Below are 26,151 nucleotides of genomic sequence, written 5' to 3' on the forward strand. Positions count from 1 at the left end.
GCCACGGGGAGATGCAGCATGGAATGGAACAGATTTTCAGTCTTAAAAATTTCTGCAGTAAATCTGTTGAGTGATGGCACCCTGGACAGAAGTTTAGAACTAACTGAGCAGGAGACCAGTGAAATTGAGGTAAATGGAGGAGGGCAAGATAAAGACCCAGAGGACAGTAGTTAGGCAACCAGATGTCTGCTGTGTTAAACATTAGGTACCTGGCTCAGAAGCAGTCCACATTTTTTAAGAATCAAGGTCTGCCGTCCATGTACGGAGGATGTCATGAAATGGTTAAAGTCTGCAGCATGCCTATACTTTTTTTTTTTTTTTTTTACTAAATTTGGTACGAATCCCAATTCACTTTCATTGCATTTTGGTGGGCGATTTTAACTACTGGTATTTTTTTTCAAAATCTTTTGGAAATTACATGCATCACAAAATATGATCCAGGCAAACAAACCCAGTCAGTCAATCAGTAAAGTGGTTGTTCATAAACTCTTATATGCCCTATCCACAGAAAAGAAAATAATTATCAGATCGACAGGGGTCCAACCTCTGTAGGCCCTTCTGTTCATAAGAACAGGCACCCCATGATCTCCAGATGAGTGATGCAACGGTCACGCATGCTTACTGCGGCTCCATTCAACTCTATAGGACTACTAAAAATAGCTGAGTATAAGTGCTTGGCCATCTATGGCAATCCCACAGAATTAAATGGAGTGGCAGTGCACATGTCGGATCATCACTCCTTTTAAATGAGGGAGAATACAGGTCCTCCTTATGATCAGCAAGGGTCCCAGAGGTCAGAGAGATAGGGGGACAAGTGTTTGCCATAGAACCACCTCATTAACAGTACCAAGTATTTATATCTTCTCTTTGACTCATTAATTGTAGCACAACCAGGTTACTCACTTAATTTAAATGCAACAGACAGCAGTATAAAAATTTGATCATACCTCATTAATACACTCTAGTAGATCAAGTGCTTTCTTGAAATCATATTCATTTGCCCTTCTGTTCTCCTCACTTATGTATAGCTGTGACATAAAAAGCAGAAAGATGAAATACAATATTATTTTTAGCCTGCAATCCATGTAACTGATACTATGAACTGTCCTTTTGTTTCAAATGCAATTATATTTTTACTGCAGTATGTTTGAGATATTTTTAATTTAGGTTTACACAATGCAGTGTGGCACACTTTTTTCAGGATTTTCAAATCAAAGCCAAAAGTGGCTTCTGAGGAAAAAAATTCAATGTAGCAACAAGGCCATATTTAGCATGCACAACAAAATACTGTAGCAAACAATTTACAGCTGAAACATTTACACCCACAAACTAAATGCATATATGCATAACGCAAATCCCAAAGAATCTTCGGCTTCATGCACACCATCCTATTGAGCATTGTAATTCAATCCATGTTTTCCTATCTTGAATTGTATTCTCCCACAACAAAAAACACTGGGGAAAAAATGAGACTACTGCAAAATTATCAGTTTCTTTAGTTTTACAATTTATGAGTATGTGTTTGACTAAAATGACCTGTTTTGTTTTATTGTACAAACTATTGACATTTCTCCCAAATTCCAGAAAAAATATTGTACTTTAGAGCACATTAGTGAAAAAAGACAACTGATAAAAATAACAACAGTTACAGTAACATAAGACCTCAAATAATGTTTAGTAAACAACTTCATATTCATTTTTAAACACAGTACTAATATTTCAATGTTGGTGGACTCCATCCAGAGATCAGCATTTTGTGGAATAACCCTGATTTTTAATCACAGCTTTCATATGTCTCGGCATGCTTGCCACCAGTCTTTTACATTGCTGTTAGATAACTTCATGCCACTCCTGGTGCAGAAATTCAAGCACTTCAGCTTTGTTCAATGACTTTTGACCATCTTTCTCTTGATTACCAGAATTTTCTTCCAGAATAACTCTGTATGTGACTTGATTCAGGTTTCCTTCACAAAGTCAATGTCCTGTTCAGGGGTATGGAGAACTACTGTACATATCCCAATCGTTTACAGACAAGACATACAGACACAAAGAAATTATACAAGACACAAACAATCAGAATGAAACTGCACATAAAGGTCCCCCGACCAATGCTGCTACCTACTTGGACGATCTTTCCTCAACGACAGCTCCCAACTGGTAGATAGTCCCTGTACTGGCTAAATGCAGAGACATACACCTAATACACACAGTTAGAACTGCAGGGACCTGTTCACACAGCCGGAACCCAAGCTCACAAAAGAGACACGAATCAAGGTGATGAACAAAACAGTTTAAAGACACAGATTTAAGTTCAGAATCAAGGAATAAACCAGAATCCATGCGGATCAGAATACATACAGGAAGCACAGCGTTCATGGTCAAAACAGAAAATAACCAAAAACATAACAGACATCGAGACATAGCAATATCGAAGAACAATCCGGTTGACCACATCACTCGGGGTTGAATCACTTTGGTAAGTATAGCACACACCCTGCACTCAGCTTTCCTGGTGACAGGAGACAGACTAATCTCCCAGGCACACAGTTCACAGGTCTAAAGTTAGTGCTACACGATGACATTTGTCCTGCAAGATTTTTTGTAATGATAGTCTATGGTGTCGCACTGCCACATGCAGTGACTGCGACAGGACAGTTGCACAAATATCGAAAGTTGGATTTTTGTGTGACTATCACATCACTCAGCATGTCGCATTGAGGCACCATAGAATGTCATTACAAAAAATTTTGCACGACAAATGTTGTTGTGTAGCCCTAGCCTTAGACATCTGACCACCTGATCTTCAGACACACAGATCAGGGAAACATTAACCCTTCATGAACACAGAGAGCATAAAAGTCACAGGGAACTGATCACACACACCCACAGAAGTCTGCAGTCAGCACGCGCAACCAGCATACTGTACATGGGAAAAGTCAACCACAACCGGTATGCAAGAGCGCAGACAGGTAGCCAGCCTACACAGCAATGCGGTGTCACAGTGAATCACACTGTGACAGTCAAACTGCCAAATGCCAGCCTTGCTGAAACATCCCCACATCATCACTGATCCTGTGCCAAATTTCATAGTGGCCTCCCCAGGTCTCTGTCTACCTATAGGTGTTGGACAAAGCTTCAGCCTAGCTTTTTGCTTCTAATTGAAGAAGTTTTTTCCCCCTAGCTTTGCATGTCTTCAACTCTGCCTCTAGAAATCAGTTTCAAACCAGCCTCGACATGCATTTTACCCCAAATCCTGCATGCCATTCTTTTTGTCAGTCACTGGATGTCACCCTACTGTTGTTGAGATTCAAATAAGGTGGCGGTCCTCACAGTCAGTAGAGTCGTTTCTGCCTTCTGATCAAGTCTGTAGCATTGTTGTCCCGAATGTTTGCTGCTTGACCGTGTTCTTATGAAAAACGGTGTTTAAAAATGTTAAGAATGGAAGCAACCTGTCACTCACTGCATCCCTCTGCCAGTAAAGCTAGAATTGAAACATTCTCCTGACACAACTTTTCTTTTTAACTGTTTTGTCATGATTTTTAGTTATTTTGTGATTAAACTTACTTTTCGGGTACTACTAGCACTGTTTTGGACATCCAGCTGGTTAGAATAAATAGTGATGGCCACAAGAGGGATTTTTATACTATTGCTTGTTAAAGAGGATTTTTCACCGGTCCTGACATTATCATATAACTAGCCGGCTGTGTAGGGCATACTGAAGATATGTTATAGCCCTTAATGTTTCCTATGTGCAGCTTCCTTCTGATTTCTCACCTGGTATGTAAATGTATACTGTAGGTACAGGGGGGAGGAGACTGCTCTGTTTCTCAACAAAAAAAAGCTAACCTGTGAGGCTCTCCGCTGCGATTAGGCAGCTCACAAGCCAGGGAGAAGGAGATGCATCTTGAGAAAGAGGGCTGTCTTCTCCTCACTGTACCAATGATATGATTTTACATATTAGGCGGGAAACCAGAACAGGGGGCACAACGGGTGAACGGAGCGGCGCATAGGAAATATAGAAAGTGCTATAACATACGTATGCCCTATACAGCCAGCTAGTTATATGATAATGTCAGGACCGGTGAAAGTTCCTCTTTAAATGTGATTGAGTTTAGGACAGGGATCAGCAACCTTCGGCACTCCAGCTGCTGTGAAACTACATTTCCCAGCATTGATTTCTATGAGAGTTCTGAGAATTGTAGAGGAAGTATGCATTCTGGGAGTTGTAGTTTCACAACAGCTGGAGAGCAGACGGTTGCTGACCCCTGGTTTAGGAGATCACCTAATGAGCATTTCAATAAGTAGAATGAGGTGTGCCCAGGATGGAATTCAGCTAACACATGGAAGCCATTATATATGTGGAGATTCAGATTTAAGAAAAAAAAGTGGTCTCTTAATTCTTCAGACACTTCTACTTTTTTCACATTGGTGCGGTTTTGTGCCAATACAAAAAAGATTAAACTTTTCCCCATCATGCGGCACTCAGTTCTCCATACTGACAAAGTAAAAACAATGGTCGAAATCTTTGATAATTTATTTCAAAGGAAAAACTAGAATTTTGAATTGACCTAAGTATTCAGACCCTTTATTTACTACTTAGGCTAGGTCTACACAACAACATTTGTCACGCAACAATATTTATAATGATAGTCTATTGTGTCGCAATGCGACATGACAGTCGCAAAAAAAAAAAAAAAACATTCAAAATTGATTTTTTTTGTGACACCATAGACCAGTGATTGCTAACCATGGCACTCCAGCTGTGGTGAAACTACGACTCCCAGCATGCTCCATTTATTTCTATACAGTTCTGAGAGCAGCCAAGCAAGGGGGGCATCTTGGGAGTTGTAGTTTTACCACAGCTGGAGTGCCAAGGTTAGCCATCACTGCCATAGACTATCATTATAAATATTGTCGCGCGACACATGTTGCAGTGTAGTTGTGCCCTATGTGTCGCGCGACAATAACTGTTGTCCTGTAGACCTGGCCTTAATTAAAGCACCTTTGGCAGTGATTACAGCATCTAGTCTTCTTGGGTATGATGTCACAAGGTTTGCACACCTGGATTTGGGTATTTTCTGCCGCTCTTCTCTGCAGATCCTTTCAAACTCTGTCAGGTTTGATGGGGACTGTAGGTGGCATTCAAGTCAGAGGTCTGAGTAAGCCACTCAAGTACATTCACAGAGTTGTCCCTAAGCCCCTCCTGTGTCGTCTTGGCTGTGTGCTTTGGGTCATTGTCTTGTCATAAGGAGAGCCTTCTGCCCAGTCTGTGGTCCTGAGCACTCTGAATCTGGTTTTCATGAGACTATCTCTGCACTTTGTTCCATTAAGCTTTTCCTCAATCCTGCCCAGTCTCCCTGTCCCAGCCTCTAAAATACACACCCACAGCATGATCCTCCCGCAACCATGCTTCGTTGTATGGATGCGCAGTGCCTGGTTTCCTCTAGACATGTAAAAATAAACAGACAAGATAATCTTGCTTTCTCACAGTCTGAGAGTTCTTAAATGTTCTAGTTGATTCAAAGTTATTTCATTTAAAAGCTATGGAAATCATTGTAAAATTTTTTAATTTATTTATTTATTTATTTTTTACACACAAATTAGGGTATTTTATAGAGAAAATCATTTCTCTAATTGGTTCGGTTTAATTTTCGCTCTACAGCTTGCTGTGCTTCCTATGCATGGCCGGCTGCTCTCGGTGAACTTACAGAGAATCCGTCATCTAACAGATTCTCTGTAACTCCTCCCGTCTCCACACGGGAGAGAGCACTGTCTCTCCTCCACCCCCCCCCCCCCCCCACCAATTCAGGATGGCAGAGTGGTGCAGAGTGTCAGCTGTAACATACAGCTGAAACACTGCTTCAAACTGCAGACATAACCCTGTGGTCCTTAGAAAGGGATAACCATCGGGCTGCTGCTCTGCCGTGGCAGCAGCCCAATGCTTGAATGGTGGGGAACATGCCCCCAACCCCATCCCCCCTGTTCAAGATGACTGTCTACACCCATGTTGGCTGTTTAACCCATCTGATGCCGCAGTCCTTCGTGACCGCTGTATGGAGGGGCTAACCAATGGTCCGCTGCTCTGCTGTGGCAGTGTTCAGATGGTTACCATGAAAAAAAAGGTAAAAAAATAAATAAAACCCACTAAACATGTTTGTTATCTCCGCATCCGTAATGACTTGATCTATAAAATGATCACGTTACTTTCTCCGCATGGTGAACGCCTTTTTAAAAAAAAAAAAAAAAAAAGGAAAACTATGATAGAATTGAAATTTTGCCCACCTTGTTACCAAAAAATTGTATAAAAACATTAGCACCAAACTTTCACCTCATTTTGCAAAAAATTAGCCCCTACCTACAACAATCGCCCCAAAAATATAAACAATATGACTTTCAGAAAAATCTTCAAAAATGCTTTTATCGTTTTAAATAAAACACACATTCCATCTGGAGAACGCTGTAAAAAATAAAATAAAAACTGTGCCAAAAAGGCTATTTTTCATCACCTTACATCACAAAAAGTGTAATACCAAGTGATCAAAAAGTCATGTGCCCCAAAATGGTACCAATTAAACAGTCATCTCATCCTACATCTTACCCTACCTAAGACATTGTCAAAAAACAAAAACAAATAAAAACTATGGCTTTCAGAAAATGGAGACACAAAAACATGTTTGCCTTTTCAAAAAAAGATTTACTGCGTAAATCCAAAATAAAATTTAAATAAATAAAATAAAACACACAGGGAGGGATAAAAAATAAATAAAAATCACAGACCCATGGAAGCAAGCGTCCCTGCCGGCATCTAAGAAACTTCCGCCTGCAAGTCCATGCGGCCCAAGGCAGCGTCCGCCGATGCATAAGAATGCACCTGGTAACATTTTATGAATGTGTGTAAGGAGGACCAGTAACTGCCTTACACAACTGTGCAGCCCTCTCGGCGCTCCAAGCTTCCCCTTTGAGCCCTTGCGGGAGATTTCTCTCAGACTCCTGTCCTGGAAGGTAGTTTTTCTTGTCGCTATCACTTCCATCAGACGGGTGTCAGAGTTGGCGGCGCTCTCTTGCAGAGAACCCTTCCTGGTTATTCATAGGGACAAAGTGGCTGTCCGGCCCATCCCTTCTTTTCTTCCGAAGGTGGTCACTGACTTCCATATTAACGAGCAAATTGTCCTTCCCTCACTGTGTCCATCTCCTTCACACCCTAAGAAAAAGGAGTTACACCATTTGGACGTTGTCGGACCTCTGAAGATCTATTTAGCAGTCGCCAGTCCCTTCTGCCGTACGGACTCCCTTTTTGTCATTTCGGAGGGTCCTCGCAAGGGATTGGCGGTCTCCAAGATGGCAATCGCACGTTGGATTCGAGCTGCAATTGCGGAGGCTTACCGAGCCCGGACAATTTCCTTGTTAAAATGGAAGTCCGAGCACACCTTCGGAAGAAAAGAAGGGACAGGCCGGAGAACCACTTTGTCCCTATGAATAACCCGGAAGGGTTCTCTGTAAGAGAGCGCCACCAACTCGGACACCCGTCCGATGGAAGTGATAGCGACCAGAAAAACTACCTTCCAGGACGGAAGTCGGAGAGAAGTCACCCGCAAGGGCTCAAAGGGGCAAGCCTGGAGTGCTGAAAGGACTAAATTCAGATTCCAAGGAGGATGGTACGGAGGAACCGTATGTGCCACTCCCTGGAGAAAAGTCCTTACAGGTCCCAGGGGGGCCAGAGGGTGCTGGAAAAGGATAGAAACACTGACACCTGACCCTTCAAAGAACTAAGGGCTAGACCAAGGTCTAACTCTGATTGAAGAAAAGACAGGACCGTGGGGAAGAGAAATGCGAAGTGGTGGAATATTTCGGCTTTCACAGAAACCCAAGAAGGACCTCCAGGTCCTGTAATAGATCCTGGATGACGCAGGCTTCCTGGCCTGAATCATAGTGCGAATGACATCTGCCGAAAACACTCTGCGAGTTAGAATGCGGTTTCAATGGCCACGTCGTCAAACAAAGAGACCTTAAATGCTGATGGAAGACCGGTCCCTGCGAAAGGTAATCTATGCAAGGTAGTGACCAAAGGACGTCTCCCAGAAGGAGAACGAGGTCGGTCTAGCACGAGTGACAGGGCCAATCTGGGGCGACGAGGAGAGTCGGAATGCCCTCCATCCTAATTTTCCGTAGAACCCTGGGTAGGAGGGGGAAGGCGGGAAACACGTAAAGGAGGGAGAACCCCTGCCAAGCTGCAATCTTCCGGATCCCTTGCTTGGGAGAGGAAGGTGGGAAGTTTATGATTGAGCCTTGAGGCCACCAAGTCCACATGGGGGCATCTCCAACGTAGACAGATCACCTCAAATAACTCCGGGTGGAGTGACCACTCGCCCGGATCTCTCGTCTTCCTGCTGAGGAAGCCCGCAGTCCAGTTCTGCACACCCGGGATCTCGATTGCTGAAATTGCCGGTACATGGGCCTTGGCCCACCGCAAGATCTTGGCAGATTCCTGCATCACCGCGAGGCTGTGTGTTTCCCCCCAGTGGTTGACATACGCCACCGCCGTGGCGTTGTCCGACTGGACTCTGACGGGGCGACCCTTCAGGAGGTGGGTACAGTGCCGAGGGATAGAAGAATCGCCCTGAGCTCCAGGACATTGATCGGGAGCTTGGACTCCGACCGAGACCATTTGCCTTGGACTGTCCTGGGAGGGAACACGCCAGCAGACTGGTGTCAGTGGTAACAACCGTCCAGGATATCGGAAAGAAAGACCTTATCAAAACTGGAACAGACAGCCACCTGGGGAGAGAGGCGGATGGGATAGTCCAGGCTCTCAGACGATTTGTCCCAAGAGGACAGGATCGTTCTCTGGAACATGCGAGAGCGGGACTGGGCAAAGGGAATCGCCTTGAAACAGGAGACCATCTTCCCTAACATCCTCCTGCAGAGGCGAATGGATGGAAGCCTGCAACCCTCAGAAGAACCCTCATCGAACAATGCAAGGCCAGTTGCTTGTCCGGAGGAATGCCGCTTTCGTGTCCAGAAGCATACCCAGAAAGACCAGTTGTCTGGAGGGAGTCAGAGATGACTTCTGCAGATTGACCAGCCAGCCGAAACGTGCAAGGGCTTCCAGCGTGATCCGTAAGCTGCTCAACGCCTGAGCGAAAGAGGGAGCCTTGATGAGGATGTCATCCAGATAAGGTATAAGGAAGATGCCTCTGGAACGGAGCAGGGCAAGAAGAGGAGCCAGAATTTTTGTGAAAACCCGAGGAACAGTTGCCAGTCCGAACGGGAGGGCGACAAACTGGTAATGAGAGTCTCCTATCGCAAACCTCAGGAAGCGCTGGTGACTCCGCGCAATGGAGACGTGGAGGTATGCGTCCTGGATATCTACGGCTGAAAGGAATTCCCCCTGCTCTAGAGAAGCAATTACAGAACAAAGGGATTCCATCCAAAACTGCTGGATACAGAGGAATTTGTTCAGCAGTTTAGGGTCCAGGATTGGGCGCACCGAGCCCTCCTTTTTGGGGGACCACAAAAAGGTTTGAATAGAACCCCTTGAACCTCTCTGCTGGGGGAAACAGGAACCCTCTAACCCACCCCCAATTCAGTGGAAGAGCTCGTCGCGGGGCGGTAACTAGCGAATCGACGAAAGGGCCTACCACGTGAGAGGCCCACATGGCTCTAGGCTGTGGGAGATGGGTGCTCTTGCCCCCTGTGGCCTCAGAAATAATTTCGTCCAGCTGAGAACCAAAGAGAAGGGCGCTGACGAAGTGAAGTCCGACTAAGGAACGCTTGGAAGTGGCATCCGCTGCCCACACCTTCAGCCAAAGCTTGTGGCGTAAGATGACTGCATGCGCCGAAGAGTGCGTGATGAGGGCGCCAGCGCACAAAACGCCTCGCAGAGGAACTTTCCCACCTGGGTGATCAGCTGCGCCAAGGATGGGAGATCCTGAGCAGGGACCTTGGATACCAAGTCCTGGTCCAGCTGGCTTCCCCACTCAGAGATCGCCTTTGCCACCCATGCGGAGGCAAACACGGGCCTAAGGGCTGACCCTGTAGCTGCAAAGAGGGACTTAGTCAAGGATTCGATCCGACAATCTTCAGCGGACTGGAGGGAGGATCCATCAGCTATAGGAATAGCCGTATTTTTAGCGAGTCGTGCCACTGGTGGGTCGAACTTAGGAGGGGATGCCCATGTGGACACGCTGGGAAAGGATATTAGGACACCTAGCTTTTTGGGGGTGGAAAAAAGCATGTCTGGATGGTCCCAATCCTTGGAAACCACCGGCGAAAAATCATTATGGCAAGGAAACATCTTCGAGGCCCGTTTTGGACAGAAGAAGAATACCCCCTGTTGGTCGGGGGGAAATCATCCTTCACCCAGAAGGTGTCGCGGATGGCAGCAATGAGGCTATCCATAGTGGAGGCAAATTTGGAAGGCTGCTCCATATCCATGTCCAAATCAGAATTCTCAACCTCTCCTTCGGACAGCACATCCCCAGGAGAAGAAAAACCTGAGTGAGACCGTACACAGGGTGGAGAGGGAGATGCGTCAGAGGAAGAAACGTGGTCTACTCTGGAAGGAGGGAAGTGACCTAGGTGGGTTGCCCGAGCAAGAAGCTATGGAGGGTGCATCTGAGGGAGGTGCAGCCTGCGCTGGTGGCAGATCTTAACCAAGCGACCCACTATAGATAGGGTGGATTGGGAGATTTTAGCAAGGTTTTCCACCGCCTGAGAGAGAGTTCTGTCCCAATAGGTTAAGTCAGATGCCAGAGGGCGAGGCAGCAGTACGGGCTGAGAGGGGGGGGCCCTGCTTGGTCGTCTGAGAAACAGTGCAGACAGAACTTGGTTGCCCACAAGGGAATTTTGCCTGACACATAGACCAGGCATAATGGACAGCTATTGGCAGCCGAGGAAGCGCGCCAGAGAGATCAGACATGATGGTACCCAGGAAGACACGCCTGAGGCTGGAGAGGATACAGTGACCTGAGGAGAAGAGCAACAGTTCCTACCAGGGCCAGGAGCAGACGCTGTCCGGAGAGGATGTCCCAGAGAAGAGCTGCCTGAGCGCTGTGGCAGGAAGAGAAGGCCCTGCATCTCCCGCTCAGTGCCGCACCGCCCAGTAACCCCCGCAGTGCCAGACAACAGTAACCCCCGCAGCGCCTGGAACAGGCTGCCCGTCCGTTCTGAAGCGGAGGGAAGATAGTAGCCGCCGCCTCTCCCTAAACCTGTGCTGCTTACGTCCTGAGATAGGCCCCGTCCCCTCCCAACCCGATGTGCTCTTCTGTTCCCGAAGCGACGAAGAGCGCACGAGTCGTAATAATCACCCCCGGTCGAGTCACGCAGGAGACCGGAGAGTGCCTATTCTAGAGGGAGGGAGAAGGAAGGGAGAGGGGACGGGATGCAGGGGAGCGAGGCTGCCCTGGTCCCCTTGTGGGAGAGGAGGCAGCGTGGCGGACCAACGCTAGTGTGCTCCCCCGGGAGAACAGGGAGGCTAGGCGACCACTGTTTCCCACCTGAAAAAGGAGGAAAAAAAAAAAACCTCAAATAAAAAATCTTCAGGTCTTGCCTCCTATTGACATCAGAAAAAAACTGAAGCTCTCTCTCCAGGCTGGAGGGTGTATAGCTGCCAGGGGAGGAGCTAACAGCTTTATGTAGTGTCAACGTCTCAGAGGACATAGCTATACCCACGGTTCCTGTCCCCCAATGAATATGGGCGAGAAATTAGAGCTAGCGTACTGAGGAGGGGGGAAAAAAGAAAAAAAAAAAAAAAGGACCAAAATAGCATCCTTATGTAGACCCACAAGTTATTCTGAAAAATTACCTGAAACAGATACAAAGGTGGTGCTCTGTGTGAAAACAACATAAACTGATAGAAATCCTGAGTGAAATAGAGGGTCACTTTATTTTTATTTTTACCTAGTCCTCACTGAGCAGTTGCAGTGAGACTTGAGTATTGGAGTCCTGATATTAATGAGCTGCATCTCCTATGCCCTTGATGCCTGCGAGTCTTTACTGTATACCCCTATGGGGGGATGGGAGTCTTCAGGAGCTAAGTCGATTCCAGCATTCACGTAGCACTGGAGCTGCTCAAAAGGGATTTAAAGAAAACAATACCGCTGTGGGGAAAAATATGTAATTCTGTATTTCAAGCAGGATCTTTTTCACCAGTTTACACTGCCATCATATATGGCAGCATAAAACTGGTGACTGATTCGCTTTAAAGGATACTTCTTGTTTCAGGTTATTTTAATAACTAAAGTTGGTGGAGACCCTTAATTGTGGATGTACGGCAAAAGTGAAATGTCTAAAAAGTTGTCACCTACCTTGATTAGTTCTAATGGGGATAACAGAGGCATGGCATTCAATTCACATCTTTTGTCCTCCAATAGCTGCTTGGGCAGTGTCTCTTGGTAAAGAAGAAAATGTTCCTGGTTTGAAATTTCTATGAATAGAAACGTTTGCCGTCAATATTATAATGAATGGCATACATGAATACCACCTGAAAGCTGGTATTCATGAAAAGTTTTTTATTTTTTTATTCTTGCATTCTACTGTTTTGGGACTGAAAACAATTTTTCAATTGGTCTTTATTGGTCTAAAACTTTCAACAATTTTTTTTGCAGCTTTTACTTTCAGTGCATTTACAGACCCGAAGGCTCTCTCCTTCAAGCTTAATCCGTTAGAGAACTGGGCTATGTTGATCAGTTCCCTTATCTCTAAATCGATCTGTTGCCCTTATCTTTGAACTCCGGACAGCTCATAAACAATCATTATAGCTAAACTCCTATCAACTGATAAGAATTTAACTATGATGAGTAAAAGCTGTAGTTTTTTTTTTTTTTTTTTGTATTTTTTTTTAACAATTTTAAGTTTTATTTTAAGTCAAGGGTGTTAGAGACTCTAGAAAATGGAATCAAATAAAAAATTTTTTCAAAACAGACATGGACTTCATAAATTTCACAAAAAGTCACATATTAGGCTAGTTGCACACTAGTGTTAAAATCTTCTGGAAGGCAGTTCCAGAAGAGTTCATTGTAACCAGCATAGTCTGAAAGGGCTGGAGCACCACAAAGCCACTTTGACTATAATGAGACCTGGCCTGTTTCCGGCATTAGTGACGGGAACCGCTTACATTGGATACAGGCCAGATCCCCATTACATAGTTATTAGTCAATTAGCTCCAGCAGTGAAGAAAGGTAATAGCTATGCCAGATATGATCAACTTCTCTGTCCCTCTGCTGAAACAGCCTGCTGTAAAATTTTAAAGCTAGTGTGCAACTAGCCTTAGAGAAAGTTTGTGAATTAGTTTGTTTTTTAACCTTGGTATAAGCTTTTTTTCCCCCCATATTCTACAGTATTAGGCTACTTTCACATTTGCTTTTTAATTCAGGTTTTGAAATACGACAGAGGATCTCAAAACCTGAATAAAAAGGATCTGTTCGATTTCTGGACACAAAAACGTTGCTTGCAGCAGTTTTCTGTCCGGCCCCAAAACTCAACAGAAGTGAACGGATGCGCCCTGATTAGTTTTGTCCCTATTGACAATGAATGGGGACAAAACTGATCTCTTTAATTCAGGTTTCAAGATCCTCTGCCGGATCTAAAAACTGAATAAAAAATGCAGATGTGAAAGTAGCCTTAAGCATTTTTTGAAAGAAGGGGATAACAGCCCCCCCTTTTTTTATCATTATTAATTTAGCAATGACTGGTCATACATAGCGGACTACTATAAATTAGAAGAATTGCATTTATAGGCACCAAACCCCCTAATTTTGGAAGCAGATACAGCTAAAATTTGTCCAAGTCATCAAAGTCAAATGGAAAAAACCAAAACAAAAAAGCTACGTCACTATAACCAAGATGCTAGAAAAACGCAACAAGATGAGCAAGATTTGTGTGTATTGGGATCATGATGCTTTATAATTGAGATATTTCTCTCTCTCCCTGTGAGTTTATATAAATCCTAAATAAGCTGCAGAATAGTTTTATTCCTGCATCGCTGCACAGAGCTTCTTGAAAGGGTGGTAGAATAATTTTTTATTTTTTTTTTTACAAAAAAGCGTTTGCTAAAAGGTATTTGTTATAAGATAAACAGTAAAAATGAGACATAAGGTGACGTGGAAACGATGAGAACTGTATTAACTATCTTCATCTGTCTATAGAGCAGTGACACTTTTCTAGCTGATATCATCATGCTTATTGTAGGTGACAGATTTTTTTAAATTAGTTTAGAAGCAATTTAAAATTGATTTAAAAAAATCTAGCGACAAAATTCTATCCTCTGAGATCAGCCAAGTCTATGGGAAACACTTTCTTTATACCACAGAAATCGATCTTAGGGCTCTTTCACACTTGCGTTCTTCCGGCATAGAGTTCCGTTGTCGGGGCTCTATGCCGGAAGAATCCTGATCAGTTTTATCCTAATGCATTCTGAATGGAGTGAATGCTGCGCTTTTTGCTCCGGCCAAAAATCCTGAATACTTGCAGCAAGGCCGGATCCGGAATGAATGCCCATTGAAAGGCATTGATCCGGATCCGGCCTTAAGCTAAACGTCGTTTCGGCGCGTTTCGGCGCATTGCCGGATCCGACGGTTAGCTTTTTCTCAATGGTTACCATGGCTGTAGTCACGCTAAAGTCCTGGCAGCCATGGTAAAGTGTAGTGGGGAGCAGCATACTTACCATCCGTGCGGCTCCCGGGGCGCTCCAGAGTGACGTCAGGGCGCCCCAAGCGCATGGATCACGTGATTGCATGGCACGTCATCCATGCGCATGGGGCGCTTTGATGTCATTCTGGAACGCCCCGGGAGCCGCACGGACTGTAAGTATACCGCTCCCCCGCTCCCCACTACTATTATGGCAACCAGGACTTTAATAGCGTCCTGGCTGCCATAGTAACACTGAAAGCATTTGGAGGACGGATCCGTCTTCAAATGCTTTCAGTACACTTGCGTTTTTCCGGATCCGGCGTGTAATTCCGGCAACTTGAATACACGCCGGATCCGGACAACGCAAGTGTGAAAGAGGCCTTACAAATATACTTTACTCATGAAAACTGTGGGAATCGTCCTATTCTAGAGCCTTTCTTGGGGTCCAGGAAGCTATACTTCAGCATTTGTTTGGACACAGGGATGGGTATTCCATCTCCCTTTATTTGTTGGAACATCATGAAGGAGCTGGCTGTGGGCAAAGTTAATTAGCCAAGTCAGCCCCCTTCTCTGTATCTGCATGAGTTGTGAAGCAGAAATGGGCTGCTTTAGCTAAAGAACTGAGCCAACAGACAGCCCTACCATAAAATCAACCAACAAATGGAAAGAAGCTGTCTGCTGTGTTAGAATAAATGCAGATGTGGAGCTACCTATACAGGGAGTGCAGAATTATTAGGTAAGTTGTATTTTTGAGGATTAATTTTATTATTGAACAACAACCATGTTCTCAATGAACCCAAAAAACTCATTAATATCAAAGCTGAATATTTTTGGAAGTAGTTTTTAGTTTTAGCTATTTTAAGGGGATATCTGTGTGTGCAGGTGACTATTACTGTGCATAATTCTTAGGCAACTTAACAAAAAACAAGTATATACCCATTTCAATAATTTTTACCAGTGAAACCAATATAACATCTCAACATTCACAAATATACATTTCTGACATTCAAAAACAAAACAAAAACAAATCAGTGACCAATATAGCCACCTTTCTTTGCAAGGACACTCAAAAGCCTGCCATCCATGGATTCTGTCAGTGTTTTGATCTGTTCACCATCAACATTGCGTGCAGCAGCAACCACAGCCTCCCACACTGTTCAAATGTGTAAATCTCACATTTAATGATGGACCACAGGTTCTCAATGGGGTTCAGATCAGGTGAACAAGGAGGCCATGTCATTCGTTTTTCTTCTTTTATACCCTTTCTTGCCAGCCACGCTGTGGAGTACTTGGACGCGTGTGATGGAGCATTGTCCTGCATGAAAATCATGTTTTTCTTGAAGGATGCAGACTTCTTCATGTACCACTGCTTGAAGAAGGTGTCTTCCAGAAACTGGCAGTAGGACTGGGAGTTGAGCTTGACTCCATCCTCAATCCGAAAAAGGCCCCACAAGCTCATCTTTGATGATACCGGCCCAAACCAGTAATCCACCTCCACCTTGCTGGCGTCTGAGTCGGACTGGAGCTCTCTGCCCTTTACCAATCCAGCCATGGGCCCATCCATCTGGCCCATCAAGACTCACTCTCATTTCATCAGTCCATAAAACCTTAGAAAAATCAGTCTTGAGATATTTCTTGGCCCAGTCTTGACGTTTCAGCTTGTGTCTCTTGTTCAGTGGTGGTCGTCTTTCAGCCTTTCTTACCTTGGCCATGTCTCTGAGTATTGCACACCTTGTGCTTTTGGGCACTCCAGTGATGTTGCAGCTCTGAAATATGGCCAAACTGGTGGCAAGTGGCATCTTGGCAGCTGCACGCTTGACTTTTCTCAGTTCATGGGCAGTTATTTTGCTCCTTGGTTTTTCCACACGCTTCTTGCGACCCTGTTGACTATTTTGAATGAAACGCTTGATTGTTCGATGATCACGCTTCAGAAGCTTTGCAATTTTAAGAGTGCTGCATCCCTCTGCAAGATATCTCACTATTTTTGACTTTTCTGAGCCTGTCAAGTCCTTCTTTTGACCCATTTTGCCAAAGGAAAGGAAAGTTGCCTAATAATTATGCACACCTGATATAGGGTGTTGATGTCATTAGACCACACCCCTTCTCATTACAGAGATGCACATCACCTAATATGCTTAATTGGTAGTAGGCTTTCGAGCCCATACAGCTTGGAGTAAGACAACATGCATAAAGAGGATGATGTGGTCAAAATATAAATTTGCCTAATAATTCTGCACTCCCTGTACAGTGAGAAAAGGTCTAATATAGGACAATTCATACAGTTTACATAAAAAATGCATATTTCTAAGCAACATTCTATACTTTTTAAATACAAAGATTAGATTCTTAGGCCATAGGACAACCCCTTTAACGTCACCTTCCCAGTCCGATCAAGCACCCCCACTCCTTCCTCTTCCACAGGCTGCATCCAGTGACCTATTGTTTTGGCTGCATCGGTGATGTCCTGCATACCAATTATTGCCACAAATCTGCTGAGATGAGTGACTGGCTGGAGCAGTGTACAGGACATCACTGTTCCAGCCAAAACAATAGGTCATTAGTTGCAGCCTTTGGAAGAAGAAGAAATAGTGGCACTGGATCCTTTTAAATTTCTGACAGCTCAATACTATGTGCATTGGAGGCAACTTTAAGTAGACTTATGAATTCTGAGAAAAACGCAAAAGTGATAACGCAGTAAAATTACTTTCTAATGGCACCATTTAATACTGCATATGAAGTAGCGAGAAGCTGAAAACAAAATTCTAAATGAAGTAGAATTGGAAACAAAAATGCAATTCAATATTTTTATGTTTTAATAGTACAGGAGTTTTGAGACGTGGCAACGCCTATGATGTTTTAATTGTGTATTTTGGCAAAAGGGTTTGATTTCAGCTTTTGTATTTATTATTATTTTTTACTTTTTAATGCCACCCTGGGTGACCATAACCAGCAAGCATTAAATTTGCCAGTTGTATTCTGCGATTGGTATTTATGCATCCCAGGACACACCATTCACTGTATTCAAATACAGTGCTGCCACTTGCAGGCCTATATTGGAATATACATAGTAATAGGTATCAGAGCCTGCGTGAAGGTCCGAGATATCACCGGCATAATACAGCTTCCCCGATTTAAGCTTGGGAAGGCTTTTACAGGCGAAAGCGTGTAGCTCCTACATCTTCTCAACTCAGATGCTGCGGTCACATTTGGTCATGGCATCTGAGGTGTTAAATGTCTGCAAGTGGCCTTATTGTCGATCACAGACATTCTTCCCGGGCCTCTACTGATTGAAACAGCAGAAACCCAGTGGCTATGGTGCCTACTGCACTTGTAAGCAGGTGCAATCTTTACGACTCCTGCCGTACCTGCACAGTGGAAGTCACAAAGGGATTAAAAAATAAATAAGCCAAACAAAAAGGTACCTTCAATTTTAACATGTAGTATATCTTCATGAAAATCAGATGCTAACGCAGCTAATTTACTCAGGCCCAACAGAGTTTTCTTTTTGCAAAAGTACCGTGTTTCCATGTTAGCCAGTGTTTGCAGTGTTCTATGGGCCTAAAATAAGCAGGGAGACACAAGATTCAAGAATTAGAAATAGCAATACATTATAAATGAGAGCTACAGCCATGCATCTCATTGACACTGCAGTCTTATTGGATCTTCTAAAATGCAGTGTAAAGAAAATTATTAAACAAGCTAAGGACATGCCGTGGGTACCCTAGGTGCATCAGTAGCTTCAGCACATGGCTTGTGTTGGTATAGTATCAACTGCTTTGGCAAAATCTAGAAATATAGTCTGCTGCATGACCAACATCCAGATTTTCACTTACCTCCTTCAGTTTTGCATGAACTCATACTAGTCATAAGCTATTAATTTATTCACCATAGCTCATCTCCTAGGATACCTTCACCTCACCTCTTCACACTTTGTCCCAATAAATTTCAGGATTTCAGGAAGACACTATACTGGAGTAACACTGATTCTACAACTATAACTAAAAACCACGCAGCCTGACTAAAACAGAACTGCTGACAGAAGGACTACAAATAATGCAGCTAACAAAGTAGTAAGTGCTTTTTAATAATTTAGAAAACAAATAATTTTGAAAATGGCCAAAAAAAAGTGTTGGTTCATAACAGAGGATTTCAATGCAATACTTAAAAATATTCATATATTAGCAAAGCAGCATTGCCAATGCGCCTAAGAGTTCATCCGGATTACCTTTTCAAATTCTTGACTGTTGATTTCATGTAACCAGCTAAGATGCTCATGAGCTTGTAAGAAAGACGCCAGTTGTCCATGCTGAGATACTGGCTGTGACAAAAGTTTTCCACGCTTTCCCTTTTCCAAATACCAGCGAAATAAGAAATCAGAAAAATTCTAAATTTAAGAAAAAGAAATTTAATAATAATGATAATAACAAAGCTTTATTTACAAAGCCAAACTGATCACTGTGGGTCTGTCTACCCAAAACCCAGGCACACAGCTGGGGAAAGGCTGTAATACATGCACACATAAATTTCTCCATAGTGTCACTCTCCCAAGGAGACACTGACATTTATAGGAAACGTATTTTTATAGGAACAATAGAATTATCACTTCCAGTTCTCTAAGCGTTCATTCACACAATTATATGGCAACTTTGTACAACCTTAGGCCCCTTTCACACGGGTGAGAATTCCACGCGGGTTGCTAAGGAGACGAGGGACGAGTTACCTGGGACCCCATTTACTTTATTATTTTCCATTATAACATTCATTAATTCAGAATGCCAAGTAAATGTTCCATTGTGGGGTTAAAAAAAAAAAAAAAAGTAACTCACCTCATCCACTTGATCGCGCAGCCGGGCTTCTATCTTCATTCAGCAGGACCTGCGGTGACATCACTGCACTCACCATGTGGTGAGCGCGGTGATGTCACCGAAGGTCCTTTTCCAGTTAGGTCCTGCAAGAAGAAGAAAGAAGACGAGCCCGGCTGCGAGATCAAGTGGATGAGGCGAGTTACATTTTTTTTTTATTTAACCCCACAATGGACCTTTTACTTAGCATTCTGAATTAAAGAATGCTATTATTTTCCATTATAACAATGTCATAATGGAAAATAATAAAATATACAGAACACCGATCCCAAACTCAAACTTCAGTGAAGAGGTCCGGGTTCGGGTCTGGGTACCACAGTCAATTTTTTATCACGAACGTGCAAAACGCATTGCACCCGCGCGATAAAAACTGAACATCGGAAGGCAATCGCAGTCAAAACTGACTGCAATTGCGTACCTACTCGCATGATTTTGCCTGATCACAGACTCAACGCATCTGGACCTAATCCGGACACACTCGTCTGCAAGGGGCCTTAGAGTGATCATGCCTGGTAACTCAACTAAAGCACACTGTTTATGCAGGGCTGTGTAATAATAACAGTTAGGTAAAGAGGAAAACATTAAAACTGCAAGCATATTAAAAAGGCTGTATATAGGTACACGGTGGTGCTCTTACGGTAGATCATCCACAATATAAAACAGTAAAGAGGAATCTGTGGCACTCACCATGCGATGCAATTATCCTTTATCCATATCCTACGTACCAACTTTGAATAACGATAATTGCATCGAACGGTAAGTGCCACAAATTCTTGTTTGCTGTCTTATATATTAGAAAGTCTCTAAGCTTTTTTTTTTCTTCTAGTTCTCTGTAATCCCATAAAGTCCAAGAAAACCTCCTGCCATTGCTTTGTTTAGTGATAACTAGTGATGAACGAAGCGAGCTTAGGGATCCTAGATCCGAAGTCACTTCATTCAAAACTCTGGATTTAAGGCTACATGCACACGAATGTTGTTTGTTTCCGTTACATTATTTTTTTTTGCGGATAGGATGCGGACAGCACACTGCGTGCTGTCCGCATCAGTATGTCCGTTCCGTAGCGCCGCAAAAAAAAAAAAGAAGTATGTCAAGTTGCAGACCGCACAACACATACGGTCGTGTGCATGTAGCCTAATGCTACATAAAGCATTAAAATGTACGGCCTCCAACAAGGCGAGGTCAGTTATTCCCAGAGTCTGGTGAGACTTCGGTTAACAACTTTGGTGTGTGATTTTTAAACTGGAAAACCATTTTAAAATTTGGATCCGAACTCGCCTTTAGTTCCGACTGGTTGTTGAAGGGGTAGGCCGCTTTTACTATTGATTATCTATCCTCAGGTGTCCTCATTCACTTCTATGAGTGTTCAAGTCTGTTCAAGTGAATAGGATGGAGCCATCCTACAGAAAAGAATGGGGACGCCATGGCTGTAATTACAATACTCGCAGTCGCAATTGCTTTGGTGAAAAGGGGAGCATAGATCATCAATAGTAAAAAGCAGACAACCCCTTTAAACAAATAAAGGACGAAACAAACAAACCTGATCTGCAAATTGAGTCATGTAACGCTGAAGCCTGTTTTGATTGTCAGTGATTTCACAGATTTGGACCAAGATATCAAAATCACAGAATTTCTCGGCAAGACTAGACGCCCATTGATGCTGACCCAGAGTTACTGCAGGAAATAAACAGATTTATAAAACAAGGCACGTTAAAGAACTTTTTAGCTATATTACTTTTTATTAGGTTGTATCGGTACATTTTCTCTCTTTAAATCAAGGTTTTGGGAAAGACAGTGGCTGCATGTACACAATGATGTGCAGTCGAGGAAGCACAGCCGGCATGTCTGCCGCATCTTCTGGACCAAAAGTGGCTCACCTGACCCAAACTCACAGCATCATAGTGATTTATGATGTAGCGAGTACCTATCTGACCATTGGTCTATTGTACTGGACTCACATGATTATGTAATCACTTCTATAGACCTGCATCATAAACCACTAGTAAGTTTGGGTCAGATGAGCTGCCATTGGTCCGGGAGATGTGGTCAACACGCGGGACAGGTTTCCTGGGCTGCACATGGTCGTGTACATGAGCTCTTAGAAAGGCTCCAAGGGCCAGTTCACACAACTGATTTAGAAAAACAACCTTAAAAAAAAAAAAAAAAAAAAAAAATCTGTGCGGAACTTGCTTGGTTCTTTTTCAGCGTTTCAATCCGTTGTTTTTTTATGGCTATTTTTTTCTCATTTTTTTTTAAAATATGCATCTATGTCAGCTTCAATATAAAGCTTAATTTTCATCTAGAGGTTATTGAAGTAGATCTGCACCAAAAAACTAGCAGAACACACACAAAAAAGCATGGACTTCTATGGAGCTGTTTTTTTCTGCTTCCCATTCATTTCAATGGGAGATTCAGCATAAGATAGCTGCTTCTTTTTTCCACGTGTAGTGTAAGTGCTACTTACCATTGAAATAAATGGGGGGCTGTTTTAAGCCTGATTTTGAGGCAGAAACACTCAAAATCAGCATAAAAAAACCTAAGTGTGAACTGGCCCTTACAGTTCTTTCTGACAATGAGAAGCTCCAGGATTACCTGCTGGGAAGGGAACATTTAAGGGGTTCTCTGGGATTGGGAAGATTGGAGTTTTGTGTACAACAGTGCCCTAAAATGTCACAAATCGTGCCTGTCCTACCTTTACCCAACATTTGTAATGCCCAGTTTTCAACTCGCCAACTCTCAGCCGGAAGTGCTGTGTCTCCAAGCCACATTAATTATTCAAAGTGCCTGGATGGGCAGTAACAAGGGGGCAACCAACCGCCCTAAGCCACACCACCCCTGTGGTCCAGTGACGTCACGGGGCAGGGTGCTTTATTATGAATGAAGGAGGCAGAGCACGGAATATTAATGATGGGGCTATGTCACAGCAGAGATGATAGTCATTTGAAACCATGTGATGCTGTGCTGGGAACCGCAGTGCGGCAGGAAGGTGGGAAAAAATAAACAGATGTAAACAATGCATGGGGGACCGTCGGAGCCATGTAGAAATGGTGAAAATACTGAAAAACATATGGGGTGACCTTGATTCAGCTGTTAATAGTGAGTACACTTTATAAAAAATAATAATAAAAAATGTGATCCCGGACAACCCCTTTAAAACATTGCAAGCTGTATAAGAACTATTGTCATGAAGACACATATTCCTTGTAAGATGGTTGTTAATCGGTTTTCAAGTCACTTCAAAACATTAGCAGATATAGAAATGATAGGTTTAAATCCATGCCTGGAAAATCTGTATATGAAATGTGACTTTAAATCTTTAATTTGGCATCAGTGATTAAAATATATATTTGACTTACACAATGGCGATAAGAGCTCAGACCTTTTCTGTGCATATTCTGTTTCCAGAATGCTATATCTTTCTTGATCAGTTGGTTGATCCACCGATTTTAACTGAGTAACATAATCATCCAGAAAATAGTTTAGGAGTGCCACCAGCTGTTCAATCAGGTCACTGCGCAGTCTGGAATCAGCCTGAGGATAGACTTTCTTCAGAATGATGGCATGCTGACGTATAATCACTGTACGGTTACTGCTAGAAGCTGTGAATACAAAATGTGTATTGCAATATAAATTCAATAAATCCTATTGAAGCCCAAATAATGAGCTGTTCTTGCACAGACACACATATAGAAAGAACCATAATGAACTGTTCCACATACCAGTCCAGGGTATATATTCTGGTTCTTTTTCTATGCTCTCCCGTTTATAGAGTGAAGCTTTATTTTGTCTGTACTGACATGCTGCATGCAACATATCCTAGAAAGTAAAATAGAAAGATTTATATCAACAGCTACAAGTCAAAGATTGAACTGCCTTTTTATTCTAAAGAAAGGTTCTAGGGCCCTAACAATACATCAAATACAGATATGTAAATCTTACAGATAGCAATTCTATTTCTACTCATTTAGCACATGATTATACTCTGCAGACAATATCTAGTAATATTCCATCCAGTACCTTCATTATGGTGTTCACATCAACAACTATATTAGCCCATTCAATAGAATCCATCATTGTAGATTGTAAATCCGTCTCCTCTTTGTCAATAAGGCATTCAAAGATGATATCCATCTGCGAGACCTAAATTTAAGATGGTTTGCAAATTAGCCTTGAGGTGTCTGCTGGGCTCAAAATGCTTTACCCACACTGAATGGCTTGAATGACGTGCCCATTTCTTAGGTACATCACAAAGCCAGATTTAAGTCTGGTCTGCAAGGATTAATTGTGGCATGTGCACAGTTAACATATGAAGTATAAGTACAGATTTAACCATACAGTCTACAGAGGTCACAGTCACAAAAATGCTAAGACATAGCTCCCACATTCTTGCTGCATCTGTGCCGCTGCAATGAAAACCTGCATCACGGCGATGAAGTTGTGGGAAAGGAAAAAGCATATATGTGCTCTTACAGTGTTCTTCTGTGTGCCGGACGTTTGCCAATATAGATCCAATGGCCAGAAGGCATTACATCACTATTATATGTAATCTGTATAAAGGAATGCTGGGATAGCATGTCATATTACACAACTTAATCTAGTGTTAGGAGAACAAATAACAATATATTAGGATATTACAGCTTTCTTCATTCTCACTGAACTATTGGAATTCTAGATCTAGCAGAGCGCTGTTCTCCGCTATCTCCGGAACTCCCATAGAAAGGAATTGAGCGGCCACAAGCATGCCTGAACGGCCGCAGTGGTTATGGGGCCCTGTTCTTGTGAATGGTGGGGGTCTCAGCAGTAGGACCCCCAACAATCTAATAGTTATCCCCTATCGTGTGGATAGGGGATAACAATGTAACCCGGAATACCCTTATAAACTCTATTGGAGTTTAGTTTTTGTTGAATTCAAGTCAATGGGCCAGTGAACAAAATAAACTGACAGCACACAGGTGGCATTCAAGTGAAGTCTGCTTTTCACTGATGGCTGTGAGATGTTGTTACTCTTCAGTTCTTCGTGCAGTTAAAACTATGTAAAATGGATGCAGTCCTGATGGAAATAAACACTGAATGCAAAACCATCAGTTTTTCACTGAACAGACTCATGCCTATTTCACACAAGCAAAGTGGTATATGCCAAAGGAGGATAGCCTTGTTGGTTGCTTCAAATAACAGAGAGAAAGGTTGGAGGACACCTTGTTAAGCTAAATAATGACTTTGTGAAAGGAAACCACATCTGTTCAGATATTCTTAGGATATGTACGTAACAAAGACTGCAGTGACTGTTTTACGTATGTCAAGCGAGAGGAATATACGTAGTCTCAGTGCCCCAATGTTTGCAGCTATATAACAGGTGGGAGGCGCGACATATGTTGTCAGAGCTCACCTGGATCTTGTAGATCAGTGTTTAAATATAGGGCAATAATTTTAGCCAGTATCTTAACATGTACATTTATGAAAGAGATAAAACATTCATCAGAAATTCAATTAATCGGTCTTTGGAAAACAGGAGCAGTAAAGCTTATATTAGACCTACATTAGATTAGAAGCTATGAAGCTATCTGATTAGACAGCACGGTCTGGTGCCGTCAAACAATGATTTTTAAACCTGCTGAAAGAATCCAATTACTCAATGATGTGTATCTCATAATCAGCGTCAGTATTACAATGCCAGATCATCGCTTACGAGCGCTAATATGAATGCTTAAAGTGATGATCTTCGGGATTATCTGTTAGTGTGATATAGGGACTCCACTGTGTGAAGGAACCTACAGTTTGAGAAAGGTCACAGATGTCAATGTCAGGGTTGGACTGGGTCATTAGACCCAGTTGCATGTTTATATGACCTGTCACCTGATGATCACGTAGCAGCTGGGACCAATGTGTAGAGCGATTGGGAAGGCAGTATTGTAAAACTGCTTTACATTGGGATGGAAGTTGTTGGCAAGTCATATGTAATGTTGCTTTATGTTTGTCTGCAAGAATTTTTTGATGTCTTGTTTTTTCACCCCCTATACCTCTGACTTACTGAATCGCACTTACCTGGCTCAGATATTTATTTTTTAACTTTCCCCCTTTCGTCATTTTATTATATCTCCTTAAAACTAATATATATATATATATATATATATATATATATATATATATATATATATATAATATTAGATTTTTCTTTTCTCATTGCTGAAGTGTTCATTGACAACTGCAAAATTTGGCACAGAGAATTATGAGGAGTGGGCCCTACCTCAACCAGACTGTTACAGCATAGCTAATCAACGTGCCTGATTAAAAAGGCTTTTAATTAAATGACGATATTGAAAACATTATTAAGCATACCTCTCTAAAGTACACATCAGCAGGAGTAAGATTGTGGGGGACTGAGCACATCCTCTTGTTCAGGGCAAGCAGTATAGCAGAGTTAACAAGTGCTGGAAGCTTTGTGTGGTGGTTCTTCAGAACTATTGCAGCAGATAATTTCTCTGCATGTTCACAAAGCAATAGACGAGTTGCCATGGCAGATCCTCTCACTTGACAAGTGCTTAAACGATCAAATAGTCCAACCTGAGTTTATGAGTTCCAAAAAAAAGTTAATAAAGTGTGTTAGAACATTTCTCAACCATACTTTAGTTCACCATCAGTAATTGATATGGAAGAGAAAAGAGC

General features: G+C 42.8%; 1 protein-coding gene across 1 annotated transcript in view; it reads right to left on the reverse strand.

Annotated features, from left to right (window-relative positions):
- NUP133 (nucleoporin 133) overlaps nucleotides 1-26,151 on the reverse strand; it is a 279,976-nt gene that overhangs the window by 86,464 nt on the left and 167,361 nt on the right. Inside the window, exons 15-23 of the mRNA XM_044292116.1 lie at nucleotides 25,825-26,049; nucleotides 23,506-23,628; nucleotides 23,208-23,304; nucleotides 22,845-23,087; nucleotides 21,029-21,162; nucleotides 18,854-19,012; nucleotides 18,051-18,186; nucleotides 12,306-12,424; nucleotides 948-1,028 (exon numbers count right to left, since the gene is read on the reverse strand). Of these exons, the coding sequence (XP_044148051.1) occupies nucleotides 948-1,028; nucleotides 12,306-12,424; nucleotides 18,051-18,186; nucleotides 18,854-19,012; nucleotides 21,029-21,162; nucleotides 22,845-23,087; nucleotides 23,208-23,304; nucleotides 23,506-23,628; nucleotides 25,825-26,049 (1,317 nt within the window). The remainder of the gene's footprint in view (nucleotides 1-947; nucleotides 1,029-12,305; nucleotides 12,425-18,050; nucleotides 18,187-18,853; nucleotides 19,013-21,028; nucleotides 21,163-22,844; nucleotides 23,088-23,207; nucleotides 23,305-23,505; nucleotides 23,629-25,824; nucleotides 26,050-26,151) is intronic.

The sequence above is a fragment of the Bufo gargarizans genome, chromosome 4 (assembly GCF_014858855.1).
Source record: "Bufo gargarizans isolate SCDJY-AF-19 chromosome 4, ASM1485885v1, whole genome shotgun sequence".
Taxonomy (NCBI): Eukaryota; Metazoa; Chordata; class Amphibia; order Anura; family Bufonidae; genus Bufo; species Bufo gargarizans.